At 41.9% G+C, this 20,700-nt stretch overlaps 1 protein-coding gene across 1 annotated transcript in view; it reads left to right on the top strand.

Annotated features, from left to right (window-relative positions):
* Positions 1–20,700, top strand: part of LOC120554430 (nck-associated protein 5-like) — a 124,615-nt gene that overhangs the window by 68,467 nt on the left and 35,448 nt on the right. Inside the window, 2 exon segments of the mRNA XM_039793313.1 lie at positions 5,580–5,713; positions 18,203–18,293. Of these exon segments, the coding sequence (XP_039649247.1) occupies positions 5,580–5,713; positions 18,203–18,293 (225 nt within the window).

Here is a 20,700-nt window from a genome sequence, read left to right as displayed (position 1 = left end):
CTCAGGTGCTGTCTCTGCAGATTGGCCTTATCAGCCACGGACAGCGTCGAGGGCCGAGATGGGGTCCCCCCGGCGCTCTGCACATTCACCGGGTGACAAGCGCTGACAGCCAGGCCCAAATCGCATCTCCACACCGTCCCTTTCACCCACTCTCCAGAGTGTATTTGTGTGTGACTGAATGACTCGGAGTGCGTGGGTTGGGTGGGGGTTCTCTCCCTTGGCAATGATAAATGGGCCACTCATGATTTAGCATATTCTTGGGGTGTGTGTGTGTATTATTTGCTATAGTGCCTGCGGCAGTCTAAGAGAGAAGTAGTACACCCTAATGTAGTGGCTCTCCATGATAATTGAATTGATGGAGCCCTGGGGGACACAGTTTTTTTTTAGTGGATAAAACAGTTTTATTTCTATAACAAGTCCTATCAAAAAACATCTGTTCCAGTAGACCTACTGTAGACTATTATTAATATTATATACTGGAAAGTACTTTGAATGACATTTAAGTTAAACACTTTTTTTTTCTCTCTCTCTCTCTACCTCTTTAACATAAATGCACACTTCTTTGCACGTCTTCTATCTGATGAGGCATTTCACATGTGTGCCATGCGGCCGAATCCTCCAAATGTCTCTCACACACACACACACACACACACACACACACACACACACACACACACACACACACACACACACACACACACACACACACACACACACACACACACACACACACACACACACACACACACACAAACAGCCAAGTGGCATGTTTTATTTATGAATGAGGAACCTGCGCGGTGTATTGTGTCCCTCATGTTTGCTTTAGCAGCGAGCCAGAGATCCGCTCCCGGCCCTTTGATTAGGCAAAGAGCTCCAACTGAGGGGGGTTTCTGTTTAATGAAGAGATTATTGAGCCCCCTGAACTGTACCCCAAACCCTGCATGAACACACATGCTAGATATACAGTTGCAGATGGACAACATACAGAATCTGAGCCACGGTGATGACTACGCGCGCTGTACACATGCACTTAACCTGATAGCACTGCAGCTTTTTCTTTTATTGGGAGACAGCATTGCAGGCACAACAAGGAGAGGCAGATATCTCTAATTAATTTAGAGTCCTCTGTGGATCTTGGAGGGTATCAGGGGGATTCAAGTCTTCTAGTAATTCAGCTCGCATGAATACCATTACCATCTAATGCTGTCCAATTACAGAGGCAAGGTTCATTCTGGGCTCCACTGCAACTAATACAATTTTAGACATATGTCGATATAGAAGTAATGGGGAGGAAGCTCTCTGAGCTACAGTATAACAGTATATGTTACAATATAACATTCATAAATTAGTTTTTTTTTTTTTTTTTAATATCACTGAGTTTTCATTTATTTCACTACCTTTAGTGTATTGAAATCAATAGCGTTCCTCAGTCCGTTCAATCTCAGGCTTTACATGATGGTGATAAATTCTGTCATATCTGGATGGATACATTTTTTCTATCAACCAGGAAATGAAAGCAGCGTTGCCTGTGACAGAGGTCAAATTTAATCCTGAAACACTCAATCTGGGTTTGTTTCAGATATATGGCTCAGTAGACCGGTATAAAATCCTGACTGGGCCATTTTATAGATTACTTGTCCTTTTCCAATTTGATATTGCCCCCAAAACCACTGTATTGTTGAGCTGGCTTTGTTCGAGCTATGGCTATGCTAGTTTTATTCCAGGAACATGTTGCCATCCACAGGAAAAACTGGGTAGTGCATCTCATCCATGACAGTCAGTCAGTTGAGAGGATTATCTCCACAATCATTGGATTAACTAAAGTAAATGGTTGCACAGAAAGTTGCCGAGCATGTTTTCATCACATCCCATCTTAGTGTTGACTTTAACATATCTTCCCAGGCCATCGCTAAAGGTGTGTTGCTCTTTGTAAGGCTCATTAAAGAATATGCTTTCAATTAGCATACTCTTTACCACAGAAAAAAAAAGCCATGAAGTTGGTGTGTAGACAATAAACATTTCAACCGAGAAGAACTGCAATGTATTGCTAGGGATTTCTGGCCACATAAAGATATGGTAATGTTTGATTTAATGGCCTAAGGCCTTGTTAAATTGCTGAAATTATATATTGAACAAAAGCAATGGAGGGCTTTTTACTACAATGTAGACCATAAATCCTGCGTTGTTATTGAGGTTGTTGGCAAGACTCTGTCAGCAGACACATAGTGGTTGGTGGTTTATGCCGGGGGCGTTAGTTAGGCCATGTGGGCAAGAAAAATCAGGACTAAAGCTACCGTGCTTTTGTGAGAATCCAGGCCAACTTGCTGAACAATACTGTACACATTATGTGTGGTGAAAGAAAAGGCCTTTGTGCTTGTTTTGTATTGAGGTAAAATTGGCTAAACTTCTGGAAACTGGAGGTTACACTTGTAATTAGCAGCTTTTTAGTGCCTTTATCATTAAAAACGTACTACCATCCTTGAGGAAAATAGTTGCACTATGCCATGTAAGTAAATATTATAAAAATGCTTGGAAAATGCTGTAGGGATGACCTCCTTTACAAGTTGCCTCTGGGCCCATTATTTCCTTAAAGAGAATATGAAGAAGAGCCAGAAATTCATTGGTTTTGTTCCAGATATATAGGTCCAGCTCTTGGCAGGGGGATGTATTACTTTATGCCTTTGTACAGCTGGATTTACAGCAGCCATTACTCCTGACAGGGAGAGCCTCCCTGTTGTGTAAAGAGCATAGTAGCCATAGATTTATAGCCACAGTGAGGACCAGAACTGGTTTTAATGGTGACTTGGGTTTAATATTCTCTCTCCCCGACCGATTCACCCAGTTACAATCTGCTTTTGTGACCGGATTCCTGCCAAGGAACAATATACTGTAATGAAATATGATTGTTCAGTGGTTGCATTCAAAGGCAGTATGGTCACAGTAAAATATGGCAATTTTCTAAAATGTTAGGTAATTTACAGGCAGTTGTTTTGAGATTGTCTTTGCAGTTTAATTTGAAGGTGTAGCTTTAAATCATAGTGTTGATAATACACTAAGCAAAAAGACAAACGTCATCTTGAGGATATTTTGTCTACATACCAATTTTTCAATCAGTGTCCCTTATTCTTTCACACCACTAGATGTCCCCATAATGCTTGTGTGTGAAAAAGCACTTGAGCTTCTCCATGGCATTACACTGAATAATGACACACCATGATTGGTCCTTAACACGGAGAGGAAGACTTAAAGAGGAGCTCTAGAGTCAGAAAAAAAATTAATTCTGCATTGCCTACTAAAAAGGCACCACAGACCTTTTCTACTGTCAGATATATTGTGTATTTGCATTTGCTGTGGCAGTCACTAATCTCACCTTTCAGGGCAGATAATGATATTCTTTTACCAAGGACTGACACACAGCCAGAGAATGACAGTATAATGACATAACACTTTTTGGGGGTTAAAAATGTCTACTCTTTGTTAAGCCAAACTAATAAGATGAAGGGCAACTCAAATTCAAATATCTTACTTAGCAACAACTACATCTTGGTTTACAAAAGAAGCAACTTTTTCAATTTTTTTTCTCTCAGCAATCAGTAGTCACTCTCTTTCGCCTCGGACCAATTTCCAGTTATTTTACAATCTTGTATTTTCTTGACAAGATAGTGACAGATGGTTAATCACTTAAACTTTCAGCCAAGAAAATGGAGCCAATTGCTTTGTTATACGTAAATTGTCAGCGGCAGATGATGCCAGGCTTTGTGTGGAGACTGTGAGACTAAGAGAATGTCAGCTAAAATCCTCAGCCTAGCTGCTAGCGGTTGCTCAAAGCTCCTTTGCAACTTTGTCACTGAAAAACTCAATCGCAATGCAAAAATCTTCCTCTCCTGAAGGAGGACGCGCGCCAGCACAGGGCAGCGGTCTTTGAAGTTGGGTTTGAGGCGAGGGTGTTTCTCTCCTAAGGGAGCAGGTGGCTGAGGCCATCAGACTGAGAAGAATCCAATTAAAAGTAGAAAAAGAGCTTTAATTTAGAATAGTCTCTGGTGAAAAAAGACAGATAAAAATGGTTATGTGATCTGCGGAGACCTTGCACACCACAGACTTTCAAAGTTCCTCATGATAGGGGTTAACTCACACCAAACCTAGCTTAAGAGAAATAGTCCAGGACACTTATAGAACAGCACTTAAATAGGGTGATAGAGTATGTAAAGAGATAAAAATAAAAAGCTGCAAGTTATTAAGCTTTAATTTTGCGCCACACAAAGGAAATTGAACCTCTTCAATTCAACTAACTGCCTCTCACTGATGAGCTTATGAATTCAAAATACATAAACATTAGGTCAAGTGAGGTCACAATTACTCATAAAATAAAAACTTGTTTAGTTACCAAGCAACGACAATTTAAAAATGAGAGGAACATGCAAGAACAGAACACAGTTTGTTTGTACGGGAAGATAAGAGGGATGGCTGCTGTTGCACATTTTCTGAGTAGGCAATTGGCTGACAGTGGAGAGTGTGAAAGCTAGGGTACATTGTGGCTGTGAAAGGGGTAGTTTGGTTATTTTGAAGTAGGGTTTTACGAGGCACTTATCCATAGTCGGTGTTTTACCCAGAGTAGATGCTGGCCCCGCTGTTTGGAGAAGCAGACAGCCCTACCGACATGAAAGCTAAGCAATGTAGCCTGCTGCTGTAGACTGGGGCAGCAGCTAGACGCCTAAACAAATCAATATCTGTTTAAGTGTATGCTATGTTTAGAATATTTTAACGGCCGTCAGAAAGCCCTTAACCACGGGGAACTGGAGCGCTATCTATGCTCTCTTCAAAGCCACCAGACTCCTTTGACAAAACTTGACCTCGCAGAACACGGAAGTTGTTGGTCTACCGCTGCCTCCAGCGGTTAGTTAACTGTTTTTGTCAAAGGAGTCTGGTAGCTTTGAAGAGAGCAATATAACTGCTTCAGTACCTCGTTGTAAAGGGAAGGGAAACCGGTGAAAATGTTCTAGCGTACACTTCAACTGATGTTTTTTTTTAAGTGGTGTTTTCTTTAGGTGGCTAAAATAGTTTTTAACGCGTGTCCCCGTCCACATTGCCTACATTGCTTGGCTTCTGGGTAGGGAATCCTGTCTGCTTCGTCTGAGTTGCGTAAGACCAGGCTCGGAAAAGTTGTTTGACATTTAGTGTGAACTTTCTGTCATAGCAACAGAAGGAAGTGGGAGTTCATTAAGAACATTTTCATAGCAACAGCAAAATATGGAAGTAATGCCAATCTGGCAGCTTAAATGTCATCATGCCCTCATTCTCTTATTTTTAACCAGGATGACCTGTGTTGGATATTACACAAAAGAAGTTTGGGGACTTTTTTTTTTTTTGTATCGCATATGTTTTGATGGTCATGATGTTAAATCATTCTGTTTTTACTTACCCTTTTCCAAAGAGGGTCAAAAAATGACATCCCTGGAGCTGTCAGTGATTCAGAGGCCATATATATGGCCCATATGACTTCTGGATGATGAGGGATGATCTTTTGAGCCTTTAGGCCACACGCCGCTGACAGATAACCGTTCTTATTTTTGTGTCCACAGCGAGAAAAGCTGATCCACGAGCTAGAGGAAGAGCGACGCCTGCGACTGGAGAGCGAGAAGCGTCTCCGGGAAGTGACGGAGGAGTCAGAGGTGGAACGGGCACAGATGGTTTCACTGCAGCAGCAATTCTCCAGGTAAGAGTCCCTGTGTGGGTATATTTACTCAAGTATTATACTTATTGAGTAAGATACTTGAGTGTTTTCCATATTCCATTTTCCATGAATCATTTCAGGTCATAGTACAAATCATAATAATTAACCTTACAAGCTAGATGCTAGATAAAAGCTATGTCCTATCATCCCCTTCTCTCTCTCGCTCTTCTCTCTCTCTCTCTTGCTCTCTCTCTCTCTCTCCCCCCACATTTCCTGCTATTTCTCTCCATTTAGATAGCAGATACAGGCATAAAATGCCCCAGAAATACTACAAATATAAATCTAAACAGTGGAACAGACAAATCAAAAACAAAAGTTTCTGGGATTCAACTTCCATGTCTTTTTAATAAAAGTCATTGACTTTTGGCAGCAATTTCCTGCAATCAACACCCTGTCTTCATAACCTTAAGAATCAATATGGCGTTCTTGCCCTTGCCCACCCCCTCATTTCTCATTTCTTTGTTCTTGCCATTTTGTACTATGTTAGTAATTCACTGAATTTTCTCTGTCACTTGACCTTGTCATCAGCAAAATAAGGTTTGATGCAGTGCTTTTGCTTTAAAAAGGGAACTTCTAAAGCGTGAAGTGTTTTAAACAATGCTCTTGTCATAACTTCAGTAACCCTTAATTCACGTGCTGTTCCTCCATCTCGCAGCCGCTGAGGTGTGACACAGAGCGACGGCAAAATCAAGTTGGAGCCGAGTTGATGCCCTAATTAGGTGATAGGCATTCAGTGCTTTACTTTACGCCAAGAAAAGAGTCCACAGAATTTCACATTAACTGCTTATCTTCTCATTGAGTTGGTGGCGAAAATCCTGTGCCTTTTTTGTTGCTCCCAGTGCTATAGTGCAGAAGAGGGCAAAGTCACCACCAGGGGAAGAATAAAATATTAAAGAGCCATTCAAAAGATATATCTCATATTTGAAAATGTTCCATTGATGCTTCTGAATTTTACTCAGTAGTGTTTCTCACTTATGTTCAGCTTCCTTACATCCTTGCATTCATACAGTGCAGAGACAACTACAATATTTTACAGTTTACAGGTTTACAGGGTTTAAAGGTCCTTTAGCTGCGGTCTTTAAGGGCATTTCATCCAATTTCTCTGTATGTCAGTAGCAGTCCATACAAGACATGACCTTTTTGAAATTATAGCTTACAGGTAATAGTTGGAATATCATGACTTCCTGTTCAGTCGGAGGAAATCTAAATCATCACAAAATCTTGTATTAACCTGTCTGAACCAACATGTTTCCAACATAGCTGGTTGCACCTGTCAACGTCTCGATGGTTTTTACTGTGCAAGATACATCTCTGTCTGACCTGTGTGTAGACTTTTTGAGTTCCCCGAACACCTCACCTGGAAAAAATGATAATATTTGTGGAGTACACTCCTCCTCGAGTAAGACTCTTAAAAGGGGGAGGATGTGCTGTTGCTGTGAATTAGTAGATAGGGGAGCAGCAATATGAGAGTCTATGTCTTGCAGCAAAGAGAATACACTGCAGTTATATTAGGGTGGGAAATATATAAAGCTTTCCCCTGATTGGGTCCTGCACAGTTCCCCATGGAGACAGATGAATTTGTCGCCATGGCAGGGGTCGCCTAGATGGATGGTTCTCATTGGATGCCAGGCGCCTGCTGGTGAGACCGTGGCTCTGTAATATAGAGAAAGATTGTTTTATGTCCTCAAAAAGTGCTTATTGAAGGGGGGACGTTCGCCCAACCTCGCCGCCTCACTCGGCTGTTGTCATTCCAGTCGCTCATTGTCATAATGCTGGATTGCTGTAATTTCCACGTCTTCAATGTTTTTGTGACTCCTGGGGGAACGCAAAGGTTCAGCTGCTTCCTTTCCACAATTTACAAAGATATCTCCCTCCTCCACACAAACAGGATTTCAGTGTGGTGTGTGTGTGTGTGTGTGTGTGTGTGTGTGTGTGTGTGTGTGTGTGTGTGTGTGTGTGTGTGTGTGTGTGTGTGTGTGTGTGTGTGTGTGTGTGTGTGTGTGTGTGTGTGTGTGTGCTTACGTGTACCTGGCCCTTCAGCTTACATGGCAGCCAATAAACGGTGGCTCTGTGCCGTGGTGGCAGATGGGACATCAGGTCACTTTAATTAGCGACTTACAAGCCAGAAAAAAAAGATACAGTACAAATCGGTCACCAGGCCACTAGCAAGTGTCTTCCCATGAACCTTTGCCCCACTTGCAAGCTGTTTTTTTTTTTTAAGTCATTGGCTTATGGATATAGATCCCACACTTACCGTCAACCAACAATGACAGTACTGGTGTGTCTACCACTCAAACTCAGCAAGACCTTCATCCATTTCTCCTGATTGATTAAGGCTGGTATTTGTGGTGCATTAGGCAATAGAAACCTCAGTTCATCAATGTGTCTTTCGAGATAACACCCGCAAATCATGTTAAGTGGACATCCAATCTTTTAAATAGACTGGAATCTGTTTGACCTCAGGCAACAATTGATTTGCGTATTGCTAATTAATTGAGGTTGTGCTTTGAATCATGAGGATGGAAGTGAAATCAGGCTAGTAACAGGCATACCAATTTGAATGATGAAAGCCAGCCAAACGTTATAGCAAAGATATCAAACACTATGCAAATTAGGGTGTTAAACCTTGCCAAAAAAATGGTCCAGTCAGATATAACTAAAAGCCATTTCTTTTTTTCTTTTTTTTTTTTTTAGCTTGCAGTGGTAGACCAGAGGTGTTCTGTGATGATATGAGACAAAAGGTAATGAGCTGCTTGTTAGAGTTGCACTCACACACCTGAACAAACAGGCATATCCACAACAAAAAGGAAAATATCAGACAGTCACTCCTGCAGCCAGACGAACTCCGGGGGAATCTCAGCTTCTTAATGTGTGTGTGTGTGTGTGTTTGGCTCGGTTTGTCCCTGTAACAATTACACTTTTTGGCACAGGTTGAATGTGAGGCAGGAATTGCCAAAACTGAAACAAGTGGCTTTTTATTTTTCTACCTTCATCCACTAAAAAGCTCAATTTGCGTGTGTTTTCACGGCTGAGATCCGTAAGTGTGCATTCCTCAAGTGACTGGCCATTTAGCTCCAGACATAGGTGTACACACACACACACACACACACACACACACACACAACGCTTATATCACACCCTCCCCCAACCAGTAGGGCTCTCTAGCCTGGTGTGGATCACATGCCCATCCCCTCCTGACTTGGGTCAACCCCCCGGGGCTTCAGCACCACTAGCATGGCCTGTCGTCATTAAACTCCCAACGGATTATGGGGAGACTCCAGCCCACAACCCAGCAGCCTCCTCAGCCCACCCTGGACGTCCCACAACTCCATATGTGCAAGACATTTAAGAGCCAGGGCAGGACAGAAGAATTGAGGTGAGAAAAGATGGGGACATGACCGCAAGCAGCACTTAAAATTCTGTCTTCTTGTCCTATGACAAATTAAACCAGAAGATGAAATTAATTGTAGATAGAGAAATAAAATCCATCGAGTGCATTTGGACATCTATTTAGCAAGGACACTCTGAGGCCTTGTCCACACTTCCTTCCTGTGTTACCACTCAGACAGAATGACCGGTGAGCAGACAGGAACATGGGGGCCACTGGGGGCCCTACGTGGCCTGAAGATCAGGGAAGCAGTTTTCAGGTAATGAGCAGAGCAGCAATTTTATTTTGTCTATGAACAGAACTCGGGACAACTTTTTTTAAGGTGCTTGGTTCCCCTCCACTGCGTTTTCTTATGCTTACCATACTTATCCTCTCAAAGACTTTATTGTAGTCATTCCTCTGCCTGTTATGGAGATTAGACACTTCTAGAATGGGAAAAGGAGAGGCCTTTTGTTGGCTGCTGCTCATAAGTCTGCTCACACACCATACACAGAAGCTCAGGTTCGATATCTTGACGTTTGGGCTTCTTGCTTATGCTCGGATTTATCGGTCTTGTTTTTTTTGTCACTTTTGTTGTCTGGAAGACATATGCAGCTAAAAGTAGTTTGGAAATAAATTCCTCTTGACTTCATTGTGCTCAGCAGTTGGATCAGAGTCATTGTCACCCAGAACACATGTGCGCTCATCAGCAAACCCAGAGTGTTTACAGCCGACCCGGTCCACTTGACTTTGAATCATTGCCATCTTGAAGGGCCCTCTTCGTGGCAGGATATGGGAGACTTACGGGTAGACTAACAACAACAGCAGACGATGACTGGAGCCTGCAGATTTATGGCTCAGCGGCGTATTCTTTCTGCACATTACTCAGTGTGTGAGAACATGTGTGGATGCAATGTGTGTGTACATGTATGTCAGAGGCTGATGATGTAAACAGGCAAGAATGGCAGCGTTTTTCAAGTCTGGACGCGTTGTTTAGACAGTCACGCTCAAGTTGAGATCCCTCCACGGTCGGCAGAACCGCGTGTGCGCTGTACGCATTCATGTGCTACTCTAGTTACCACCCCACTACTCTGGACTGCACAGCTGGACCGGCAAATGGGCTCAGAGAGGGAGCTGAGTGATTGCACTCTGTTTGCAGATCAATGCCCTCTCTTCTAATCCTCCAAACATGTAGCCACGCCTGGACCAAGTGTTTTAATTTGGCGCATTCGAAATGGCCCCACTGCATGCCTTTGGCGGCTACAGGATTTAGCCGGATGAATCAGGCCCCTGTTCAAAACGACACATCTGGGGTCATTAACAGGATTGAGGGGGGTCGGTCAGTCTTTTGAAGTTACTTCCTTACTCCTGCCCAATGGGGACGAGGGCTGTTAAATAGATAATAGGTGTCTGGACTATTTTGGGAGCACCTCATATTTAAAGGATTTATTGGTCCATTTCAGCCCCTCTCTTTAACTTCCAAATTTGAACAGGGGATTTTGTCTGATTGAACTTAATTTAGGTTGTTCTACTCTATCACTTGTACTAAATTACTAGCCCGCAAGAAAGCTTTAGTACCAACCTTTCTTTTTTTTTTTTTTAAAAGGGAACAAAGTCTGTGCACTTATTAAGCACCAAGCTGGCTTTCTGGGTCAAAGTGCAACCTTTTTACTTGGTTGTAACTATGTCAGACAATCACAAACACTTAGATACACGCACACTGCAGCCCGCTAACTTCCGCCTCAGATTAAACATGCTGGTTATGATGTTTATAGGCATGCTGAAAGAGGTCAGATTACAAGCTTTTGCGGATGTAGGGCATCCATGCTCACATCATGATAGCTCGCCTGTTCTCTCTGGCTAGTGAAGCTGGTGCTCGCAGATTGTAGCCTAAAGCCAAACAGCATGTAATTCAAACTGACCTCATGGTTGCAATATAGATTTGGTTGTCTGTCAGCTGCTCGGGTTGACACATATACACAGCGGCTGCTATTATCTTCTATGTATCGTGTTTTATAAGGTAATTCTTTATCAGTGTGTCATATGTGCAACAAAAGGGCCATTTTAGAAGAAAATTCCTTTCATATACTTCTTCAAAGGGTCAGTTCACCCACATATCTGATTTCTTGGCTCATTTTCTATAAATGACTTAAAATCAATTATGAAAATAGTTGCCAAATAACGGTCAACTGACCATTTCAGCTTTACATACAACTTGACATTAGGTTTTATCCGTCCCTACTCTATCTTGACCCACCGCCTACTCCATCTTCCCAGCTCCCGGTGTAAGTAATGGACTCCATGCTGTCATTGTGACTAAGGTTTCCCACTGGGAAGTCTTCCTCAGTCTTTCTCACATGTGGAACACACATGCCTGTAACCCATTGGGGAGATACAAACTAAGGCTCCACAAGATGCTTTTGAGGACCAATGGCTTCCTTACTGCTAACTGCTTCCTTTGGACGGAGGTGAACATGTGAAATGGCCATCATGAATTTGCACTCTAAATCCTTCCAAATGTAATATTACTGCTGGAGGGATGAAAGACGAAGAACCTAAATCTGGTTCCCCCCATATGTCTCTTTTAATTTACGCTCTTTACAGACTAGTCCTCAATTGCACCCACTCGACATTGCACATTTCAATTTGTTAATGGAGATTTTTGCTGTTAACCTGTTTCAGTGCCTTTCTGATATTTGCAATTAGAAATGAAATGGTATTTAGGAGTAGTGTATTTTAAAAAAGCCCTGACTTCAAAACCCCCAAAATAATTTTTCACAGCAGTTGGTTGACAAATATTGAAATGAAATATGACTGTCAAAGAATACTAAATGTTTTAGCCTCTTGATCTCTTTCTCTGTGGCATGTGTGTCTTGTTGATAAGGTCAAAGGTCGCTGGCGAGAGTCAGCGGTCATGAGGGCGAGGACCTTTTGTAATGCTACCCCGCTGTAACATGCATGACTGAAGTGCATGACTTTTACAGCTCTGAACTGTCCTCAAGGCTCCAAACTGGACCAAACCTTTCACCAAAAGTGTCTAGTTTAGTTCCTGGGAGTTTGCTCTCTCTTCATTTAGGTCATATCTAAGAAAGGGTCTCCTTGCATGTTTTCTGCAAAACAGCTCTAAGAGGATAAGAGTGGCTTAACGTTGGGTTAAGCTAGGTAATCACCCGGTGGGTGTACAAAAGTGATTTGCTGGAAAGGAGTCTGATAAGAAGAATGGAATATTCTTGTGCCAAAACGGACAGTTTCACAGGGCCTCGGGTGATAAGACGATTGTAGCCGCTGATGCAGCAGTTACGCGAGGGCCCCCGATGGCCTCGATTCAGCCGCACAACCAGGTGGTTGTTCTCCCTATCATTTCAGCAGCTTAAGGATTTTCCAATTGTTCACCGGTCAAATCTGATTAGAGGGTCTCGGGCCAACCTGAGCCTTTGACAGCGCTGACAAAGTGAGAGTGTGTCCAGAGTCAGACGAAGAAAAGCTGATGCATCTCCACTGATCTCTGGCCATTTCCATCATTTGGCACTTTGAAGCTTCTCTTTTGTTGAGGTGAAATGTTAAGAGGTTTGTGTCTGTTCATCCAATTCTTAAACTCTGAACTGAATAACAGTATGCTTTGCGTTTTCTATGGCTGAAGCTTAAACAAGTTACCATGGATTTTATGTTATCTTTATCCTGAGTATCACGTTTGTTTCCAAGTTTTCTGTGATAAAGTATAAACAGAGTGTGTACAAAAGACCAGGCTTTTATTTTTAAATCAGAATATAGACCGTCTAGCTAATATGCTACTGCAAAGGAATGCTGGCAGCCCAAATGCTGTATCCAACCATAGCAGGGGGGATCAGCAACTCCTGCTTGGTCTGAGCTGTGAAACATGCAAAGATGCAGGCGGTCATTGGCAGGAGAGCGATGACTAAAATAAACAAGCAAGCATCTAAAAACTGCGTTACTGAAAAGTGGCAATTTTGGAGAGAAGCTCGTTGAGCGCAGCGAGCTAGAAATCTCAGATGGCATGCAGAGATCTCTGATCATGCAGTGAGTGTCCTGGCATGCAGCCTTTGTGTGTGTGTGTGAGCTGTTCTTGCACGGAAAGTGTTGATTTTAGTGAAGCTAAAGCCTCTTAATCACCAATGTAGACCCACACGACAGCATGAACACACACGTACACACACTGGCTGACAAAACAGGGGGATCCCTGTCCTTATTTGTGCTCCATCCATGCAAGTCCATCCCTGATTCCCGTCTGATCCAAAACTACCGGCCTGCTTGCCTCCCAGCAGGGGCCCTTCTCCTTCGGAGAGGGCTTAACATGGGACATATGGGAAAGTCTTTGCCTGCCAGATAACAGTCTTTGCACAGAGCCAGTGTCGGATAATGACACACTGGAGACACGGCAACTAGAAAATGAGAACCGGAGATCTGAGCTGACTCTGTAACCTGGCCACGGGACAAACCATTCTGTCTGTCGATTGAGTGAAAAGCACTCAGGCTTATATGATGACTGCATGGCCTATTTTAGCCTAGAGACCCACATTTCAGAAATAGTGTCTGGGTCACTTTATAGCACTGTGAGAGCACAGTGCTGGGTGTGCATTCGGATGTCTCTGCATATGGAGCTCAGGGACGTCTACACAGTGTTTCTGGCTTTTTTCCGGAGAAACGGTGGTGTTAAAAATGGATGGAAACCCAAGATGGGGTAAGTTTTGAGCTAAGATTGTCAGTTTGTGAGAGCTCTGGAGTTCTTTGATCACGTTCAGGTCTGCGAAGGAATTTTTCATTGAAGGTTCGAGCTGTGTTGAGCTACAACAGTTTCAATGAATAGAAATACTTTTGAATGAAACCCTCCTTTGTTTGAAGCCTTGATGTCTTTGTGACTTTCGGAAGCTAAACGGTAAAGAATAAAAAGAAGAGAGAGAAGTTTTTCATAGGTTAATCGCAGGTTTGTCAACCAGTCAGCGCCAGAAGACACACAGCATTTCACCTCTAATTGCCCCACTGCGTTCTGATGATGCGTCACTTTGTTCACCTCTGTGGCACGCCATCACATCAAAGATGTAGACCTGTGTATTCTGTTCAGGAGAGTGTTGTGTTTGCCTGAAGATCGTCAGACCTCAGGCTGAAAATTGATTGGCCCCCTAATTGTATTTCCTGGACTGCTGACGAATGCCGCGCTTGAAATTCAGCTTGTGCGGCGCGAGGGTCAGGGAAGTCAGAATTTGCTTTCGCCTCCACATACGTCTCTTCAAAACACATATACACACACACACACACACACACACACACACACACACACACACACACACACACACACACACACTCGTCCTTCCTTCCCTTTCCTGAATGATGTTTTTAGTAGGTCGTTGGCAAGCACTTTGAGATTAATCACACTGAGCAAGACCATGTTTTTTTTATGTAAAGTAATGCTCTGTCATCTGAGAGGTATAGTCCATCCATCATGAGCATTTAGCAGACTCTCTCTCACATATAAATAGGATTCAGGAGGCTGAATTTACAGTAATGACAAATTACACTGTTTATTTAACGGGATGTTTTGCTGGACACTTGTCCCATTCTGTTTTCAGCTGGATTTACTGCTTGGATTTCATTATTTAAATGTATATTTTTTAATGGTTTTGGAATCTCTTCATAATTGGCTCTAACAAATACTACTGCATTATTAGTGCTTTGACTGAAAAAAGAAGTGCTGTTAAAAAGCGTTATAAGCTGTTTGTTGGTATTAGTAATCAGTGCAACATTGATAGCGAGTACTGTGAGGTAATTGTCCAAAGCAATCTTATTTGTGTTGTTGCTCTGCATGAATTGCCAAGGCAAATGGGAGGATAACTAGTAGTTCAGGCACACTCCTTTGTTCAAGACATAAGAGCTAAACATTATGTTTGGAGTGGATGAATGTTTTTTTTTTCTTCGAACAGCAGTGGGGGGGTTGATCACCTCCTTGTGCTCCTTTTTTGTTTATAATTTGTTTTTGCTGCCAGAATTAAAATAAATCTTCCTTCCAAATGGACCTAGTTTTTCTGTCCACACTGCTAAACTTCAAAGTCTTTCTTTGCTCTTTCCCTGCTGTCAAAAGCACCAAAGTCTGTCCAGTGAGATGCCACACATCTGTGCTTTATGTGACTTTGAAATGGAAGCGGTATGGAAAGTGAGGCTGCTCAGTGGAGCTGTTTAGAAACACAAAGGCTCTCTTTCAGGTGTGCATGAATCCCACAGACCCCTCAAAACAGCCTCGCCTCGCGCCCCCCCCTTTCCTCCTTCTCTTCCTCCAGCTACAACATGAGGAAGCAGGCATACCAAGTCCTCAAAGTGTTTCTTACCATCCTGCCACTCTGTAATGCGCAGGTCATTGAGGTCTTGCTGGGAAGTGTGTTTGTGTGTGTGTGTGTGTGACCAAATCAGCTACAAAAGAGCAAATATCATTCATTTAATCTTGCATTAATTGCTTCCCTGGCTCATTTGGCACCTTTTTTTTTTTTTTTTTTTTTATTCATGCTGCAATAGAATAATTTTGACTCCCATCTGTTGGCTTGCCTAATGATATTTCCGCTATTTCTCATTTCAGGTTTAATTTTAAAAGTCCCACATTTACATATTCATCCTGGATATATCGTACATTTCTTCTGCTGGTGGCTTAGTGCACCAAATCAACAAAGCAGTGAACAGGAGGGCAGTATGCGGCTTTTTCAAACAATTCCTCCTCGGGAGAAAGCAGTGTGAATCATTAAAAGTGTGTCTTGTACAATATCTAGCCTATATCTGCAGTATCCCAGTTCGTGCATCTTTTGTGCATGTTTCTTGCATCATACAGAAAAGAGATTATATTTTTAAGGAATTAATGGAATAAAAGTCTTTTTTGTATTATGCAGTAGAAAGTGGAATTTTTTGTTTATAATCAGAGGTCTCTGGAAATACATTTAAACCAGAGGTAATTGATGTTTAATAACCTGAATTTTTGCAAGATCGCCAGGGATTTATCTTTCAGAGAAACAGATGCTCACTTTTTTATAATACACAAGAGGCACACACTGTGGCTATATCTGTAGGTGGTCACCTGCGCAAATCCCATCAGTCCAAAAACCACCCCTACTTGGCATTCTGATCATGCTGGTCGGCTAGTCCTTGACCCAGTGTCAACGTCTCCGGACTTTGAAGCTGTCCGTGTCACGTCCTCTTTGCTCTATAGGTTGTGCTGATTAAGGCCAGCATTTAAAGCAGGACCTGGAGAAATCTGCCACCAGCTCTGCCTGCCTGCCTGCCTCTTCGACTGTTCAGTCAGCAGCTAGCGGCCTGATTACAGCCGGCTTTGTGGCTCAGAATGGACAGATGGTGCGGCTAGCGCCGTCCTCCCCTGCCCTGCATGACTGTGCTAATTCTCACCCACTGTCGTAACAGCCAGGGCCGATCAGTGCAGAATTACCAGGAAATGATTATACAAGCATGTATAATGCAAATGCATAGTTGGTATGAATATGTTATATTCAAATGATTTAACTCATATGTGTCATGAATCAGCATACCTTTTTCTTTAAGCTGAAAATTTTCAGCAACACTTGTTGTACTACTGGTATTTTGAGTTAAAGGAAACAATATGGTCATTTAATTAGTGAGCTTTAGAGGTGCTAGTTGGCAGATTTTGTAATATTTGGACAGAGCCAGGGTAGCCGTTTCCCTCTGTTTTCAGTCTTTATGCTAAGCTAAGCTAAGCTAACTGGCTGCTGGCCACAGCTACATATTCAACGGACAGACATAAGAGTGTTGTCCATTTTGTCATCTAAACGTAAAACGATTGGCAGCAAAATAGGGGGGGAATCCCACGCTAAAAATTCTCCTTTTCAACCACGATTGCCAATTTCGACTGAAGCCTTTCCTTTGCCAGGTTTTAATTCACTGTGAATCAAACCAGTAAAAGAAGAAGAAAAAGACAGTGTCATGGAATTTAGATAATTCCCCCCTGACTATGTCAATGCCCTTCTTTTGTCAACATGCTCCTTTATGACAATGCCTGGCTCTCACTCACTATCCGCCGGTGCTCCTGAATGTCACTTTTATCTGATCATTTTTGTTTACGTGATCCGAGCTGGGTCCATAATCTTCTGTAACTTATCTAGTTATCTAGTCCTCTTCTGTTTTTTTTTTTTCTTTCTTTTTTTTCTTTTTACTGAATGCATGTATGGTCAAAGTTCACCCTACAGCTCCAGGAATAAAGATTGCATGTGGCTCTTATTCAGATTGGAAATAGGTGGAGGCATTTTTCACATGCACTCTTTGCCACCTGTTTTGCATGCAGCTTGCAATGTTAGCGGCACAAAACAGAAAGAAGCTCAGATTGACTTGAAGGTTAAGGTCACCCGCTCGGTGTTTGCTGCTGTGATTGCACTTAATTCAAGCCATCAAGCAGGCACTAATGCGGCCGAGCACAGCGAACGCCTACAAAATCGCACACAATAAGTCAGTAAGTACTAGGTTTGCACATTTTGTACTCAATATAGTCATTTGGACACAGCATCGTAAACTGAGCAGAAGTTGGGATTCAATCCAAAAAAATTTCATCCATTTGTGTCTCTGGCACGAATTCAGTCCCATTTTCTTTTCATTATCTTTTCTTTGGGTTTGTGTGTGCATGCTTATGTAAAAAAGTCACAATTGAGGGATGCAATGATCCATTTCAAACAACAAACATCTAATAAAATTGTGAAACAGCTTGAAAATAGATCCTATTTTAGATGGTTATAGTAGAAACAGCTGGTAGCTCTGGAATCATAACATCTCAGACATTTATACCCAAAATAACCCTGATGTCCTCGGGGCAGGTTCATACTGGCTGTAGCTATTAAAACCCAGGCACGTTTGGAGCTTGGTATCACTCCTACACCTAGGAGCAACATGCCTGAGGAGCTCTGGCTGCCTAAAACTGCCGCTGGCTAAACAGCAACGTCTTACAAGAAACAATGTTGCAGTTATTTGGGATAATCCCCAGCTTTTGTCTTATTATCTGAAGACTTGAGTGAAAACAAACAAGTCCTCCAAATTAAACGACAAATTAGGTTTTGAGTCCATAACGATGATATTTGTTCTGTGTGCAGGATGGAAGAGACGGTGCGGTCGCTGCTGCAGAATCAGTGCGTCGGGGAGCAGACTGCTGTGGACACGGTGGACATCATGAAGGCCTACAAGGTAGATTACAATCCCAGTGTCTGTCGCTCTTCCTGTGGCCATTCAACAGGACTAAAATGACTGTGAATGTCGGAGAGGGAGGTAATGGAAGTGGCTAAAGGAGCCTAAAAGTAATGATATATACAGTATTCATATTCTCTGTTTACTCACTGATGTGCCAGAAATCATTTGTATGTATAGGTATCTTTGTTTGGATCTCACTCCTCCTGGTTTTCAGCTCAGAAAGTGTTGAATAAAGTTATATTGAGGTGAGAGTGTTCATCGCTCATCCTGTTGCATAAGAGAAATAGCCGCTGGGATTGAGCAGGGAGGCAGAAAGAATACCACGTTAACAAAACACGGGGTCACTTTCAGGGTCACGCTTCACAATTTGGAGCTCGCCGTGTTTACACGGTGTTGAAACGCTGTTGCCTCAGTCTGTTTATCATCAGTGTGTTATTCACTCCCATGTCTGAGAGCCTTAACTATTGGCAAAAGAAAGTGTGATGCGTTCATTTTCATACTTGAAAATACCTTTTTTAAATATTTATCCAGCCTCAGCACCACACAAATCTTTCTTTTAGGTCACATTCTTTAACATCCAGCAGCAAAACGCTTCTAGGGAATAAAAGAAAAGGGCATCTAGTTCAGCAAGTATGCAATAAAAAGAGTCTTTGGAAATGACTACATGCATTCATCACTGTGCATAAAAGATAGAGATAAATGCAGGAAATCTTTGAATGATGAGTGCAAATAAAAGTGGGCGGAATAAAAAACGAGCACTGTAACATGAGTTGTCAGGATAGTGAAACATGGGATTAGCAGTCATGATAAAAGACTGATGTGCTGCAGGTTGTCCTGAGGTGAAAAAGCTTTATAATGAAAATATGACTAGACAGCCCGCTCTGAAATATACAGTATGTGACATGAATACAATGTGTCAGTATGCAAATCAATGTTCTCAGTGCACACAGAGTAATCCTTCCCTGGGTTCCCCAACACAGAGATTATGTTGAGAAGAAAGAAAATGAAAAAGGTGGAAGTGGAATATGAAGTGGTATTTGGAAGCACACAGTAAGATAAGATGAGAAAAACTTTATTGTCTGTAAGAAATTTGTCTTTGACAGGGCAGGCTCAAATGACATAAAATACATATAAGAACATAAAGATGCATATAGAAACACTGTAATAACATTGACTGTACAAATGAGAAAAATGCAAAAACAAAGCCTGAATGGAGCTGTTTGATGTTCTCTGTGTATGGCTGTTCAGTGTGGTGATGGCAGTAAATATCAGATGTTCTGATAGCGAAACCAGTATCAGAAAAGCCTCCGATACCGCCTACAATGCTGGTATCGGAAAGTACCAGAGTCTACGCACCGATCCGATACCATGTAATTTAGCCCAGAAGAAAATCTACTTTTAAAGTAGTTTTATTTATGTTCTTTTTCCGTTATGACTCACTGTCAAACCGGATAATAAAATAAAGTTCTGTGGCATTTATTGTTTGCGTTTGTTCATGTTTCACAAAGAGTTTAACCCGAGCCAGGCCGTACAACAATGATAGAAATTATATCACATCCATACAGGGATAGTAGTATACAGCTGTTAAAATGATAGTAAAATATATGACACACTGGTATGGGATCAGTACTCGGTATCGGCCAATAATACAAATTTAGGTATCGGAATCGGTATTGGGAAGCAAAAAATGGTATTGAACAATCTTTAGTAAATATTTTCAACTCTGGGCACCTGTGTTTAACCACAATGTATGCAGTATTATAGGGCGAAACCTTTCAGCAGCTATTCACCCATGTCTGAATCGTCACTGTAACGGTTTTCTTGGTTCATCAGTGAATTGTTTAGTCTATAACATGCCAAAGAAAATTATTTACAGTGATATGAAACGGAGGGAAGCAACATATTCTGGAAGCTGGAATGGGAGAATGTGTGCCTGTCTTTGCTAGATAAGTAACTTAGATCTTGCTTAATCTATTATGAGGTAATAATTGAAATAAAAATTTAAACCGAAATAGATTCAATTCTAAACTGTATCCTGATTGTAAATTGCTGAAATCCTAACTTTAACTCCAATGTTCCTAAAGTGCTCTTCATATCTGTTCACTTCCCTTTAATGTTAATTGTAAGCTAATTAATGTCGGTCTTTGCTTTACGACCATATTCCTGCAAAACTAATGACATGACCATCAGCCTCAGCTGTACTTAATGTCCAGTGCTAATTAGCAAAAGTATCAGCAGGTTATCATTGTCATTGTGAGCATGCAGTGTTGTTAGCAATTAGCCCAAGTCAGTCCCACTAGCATGGCTGTAAACATACAGAAAAACAGTGTTGATATCTTACTGATGTCACATAACTTTTTATGGAAAAATAGTCACATTTAAGTCCACACAATTATGTGAGATT

This window comes from Perca fluviatilis, chromosome 24 (genome assembly GCF_010015445.1).
Source record: "Perca fluviatilis chromosome 24, GENO_Pfluv_1.0, whole genome shotgun sequence".
NCBI classification, from domain to species: Eukaryota; Metazoa; Chordata; class Actinopteri; order Perciformes; family Percidae; genus Perca; species Perca fluviatilis.
The sequence above is the reverse complement of the archived record's forward strand: the minus strand, read 5'-3'. Positions and strand labels throughout refer to the sequence as shown.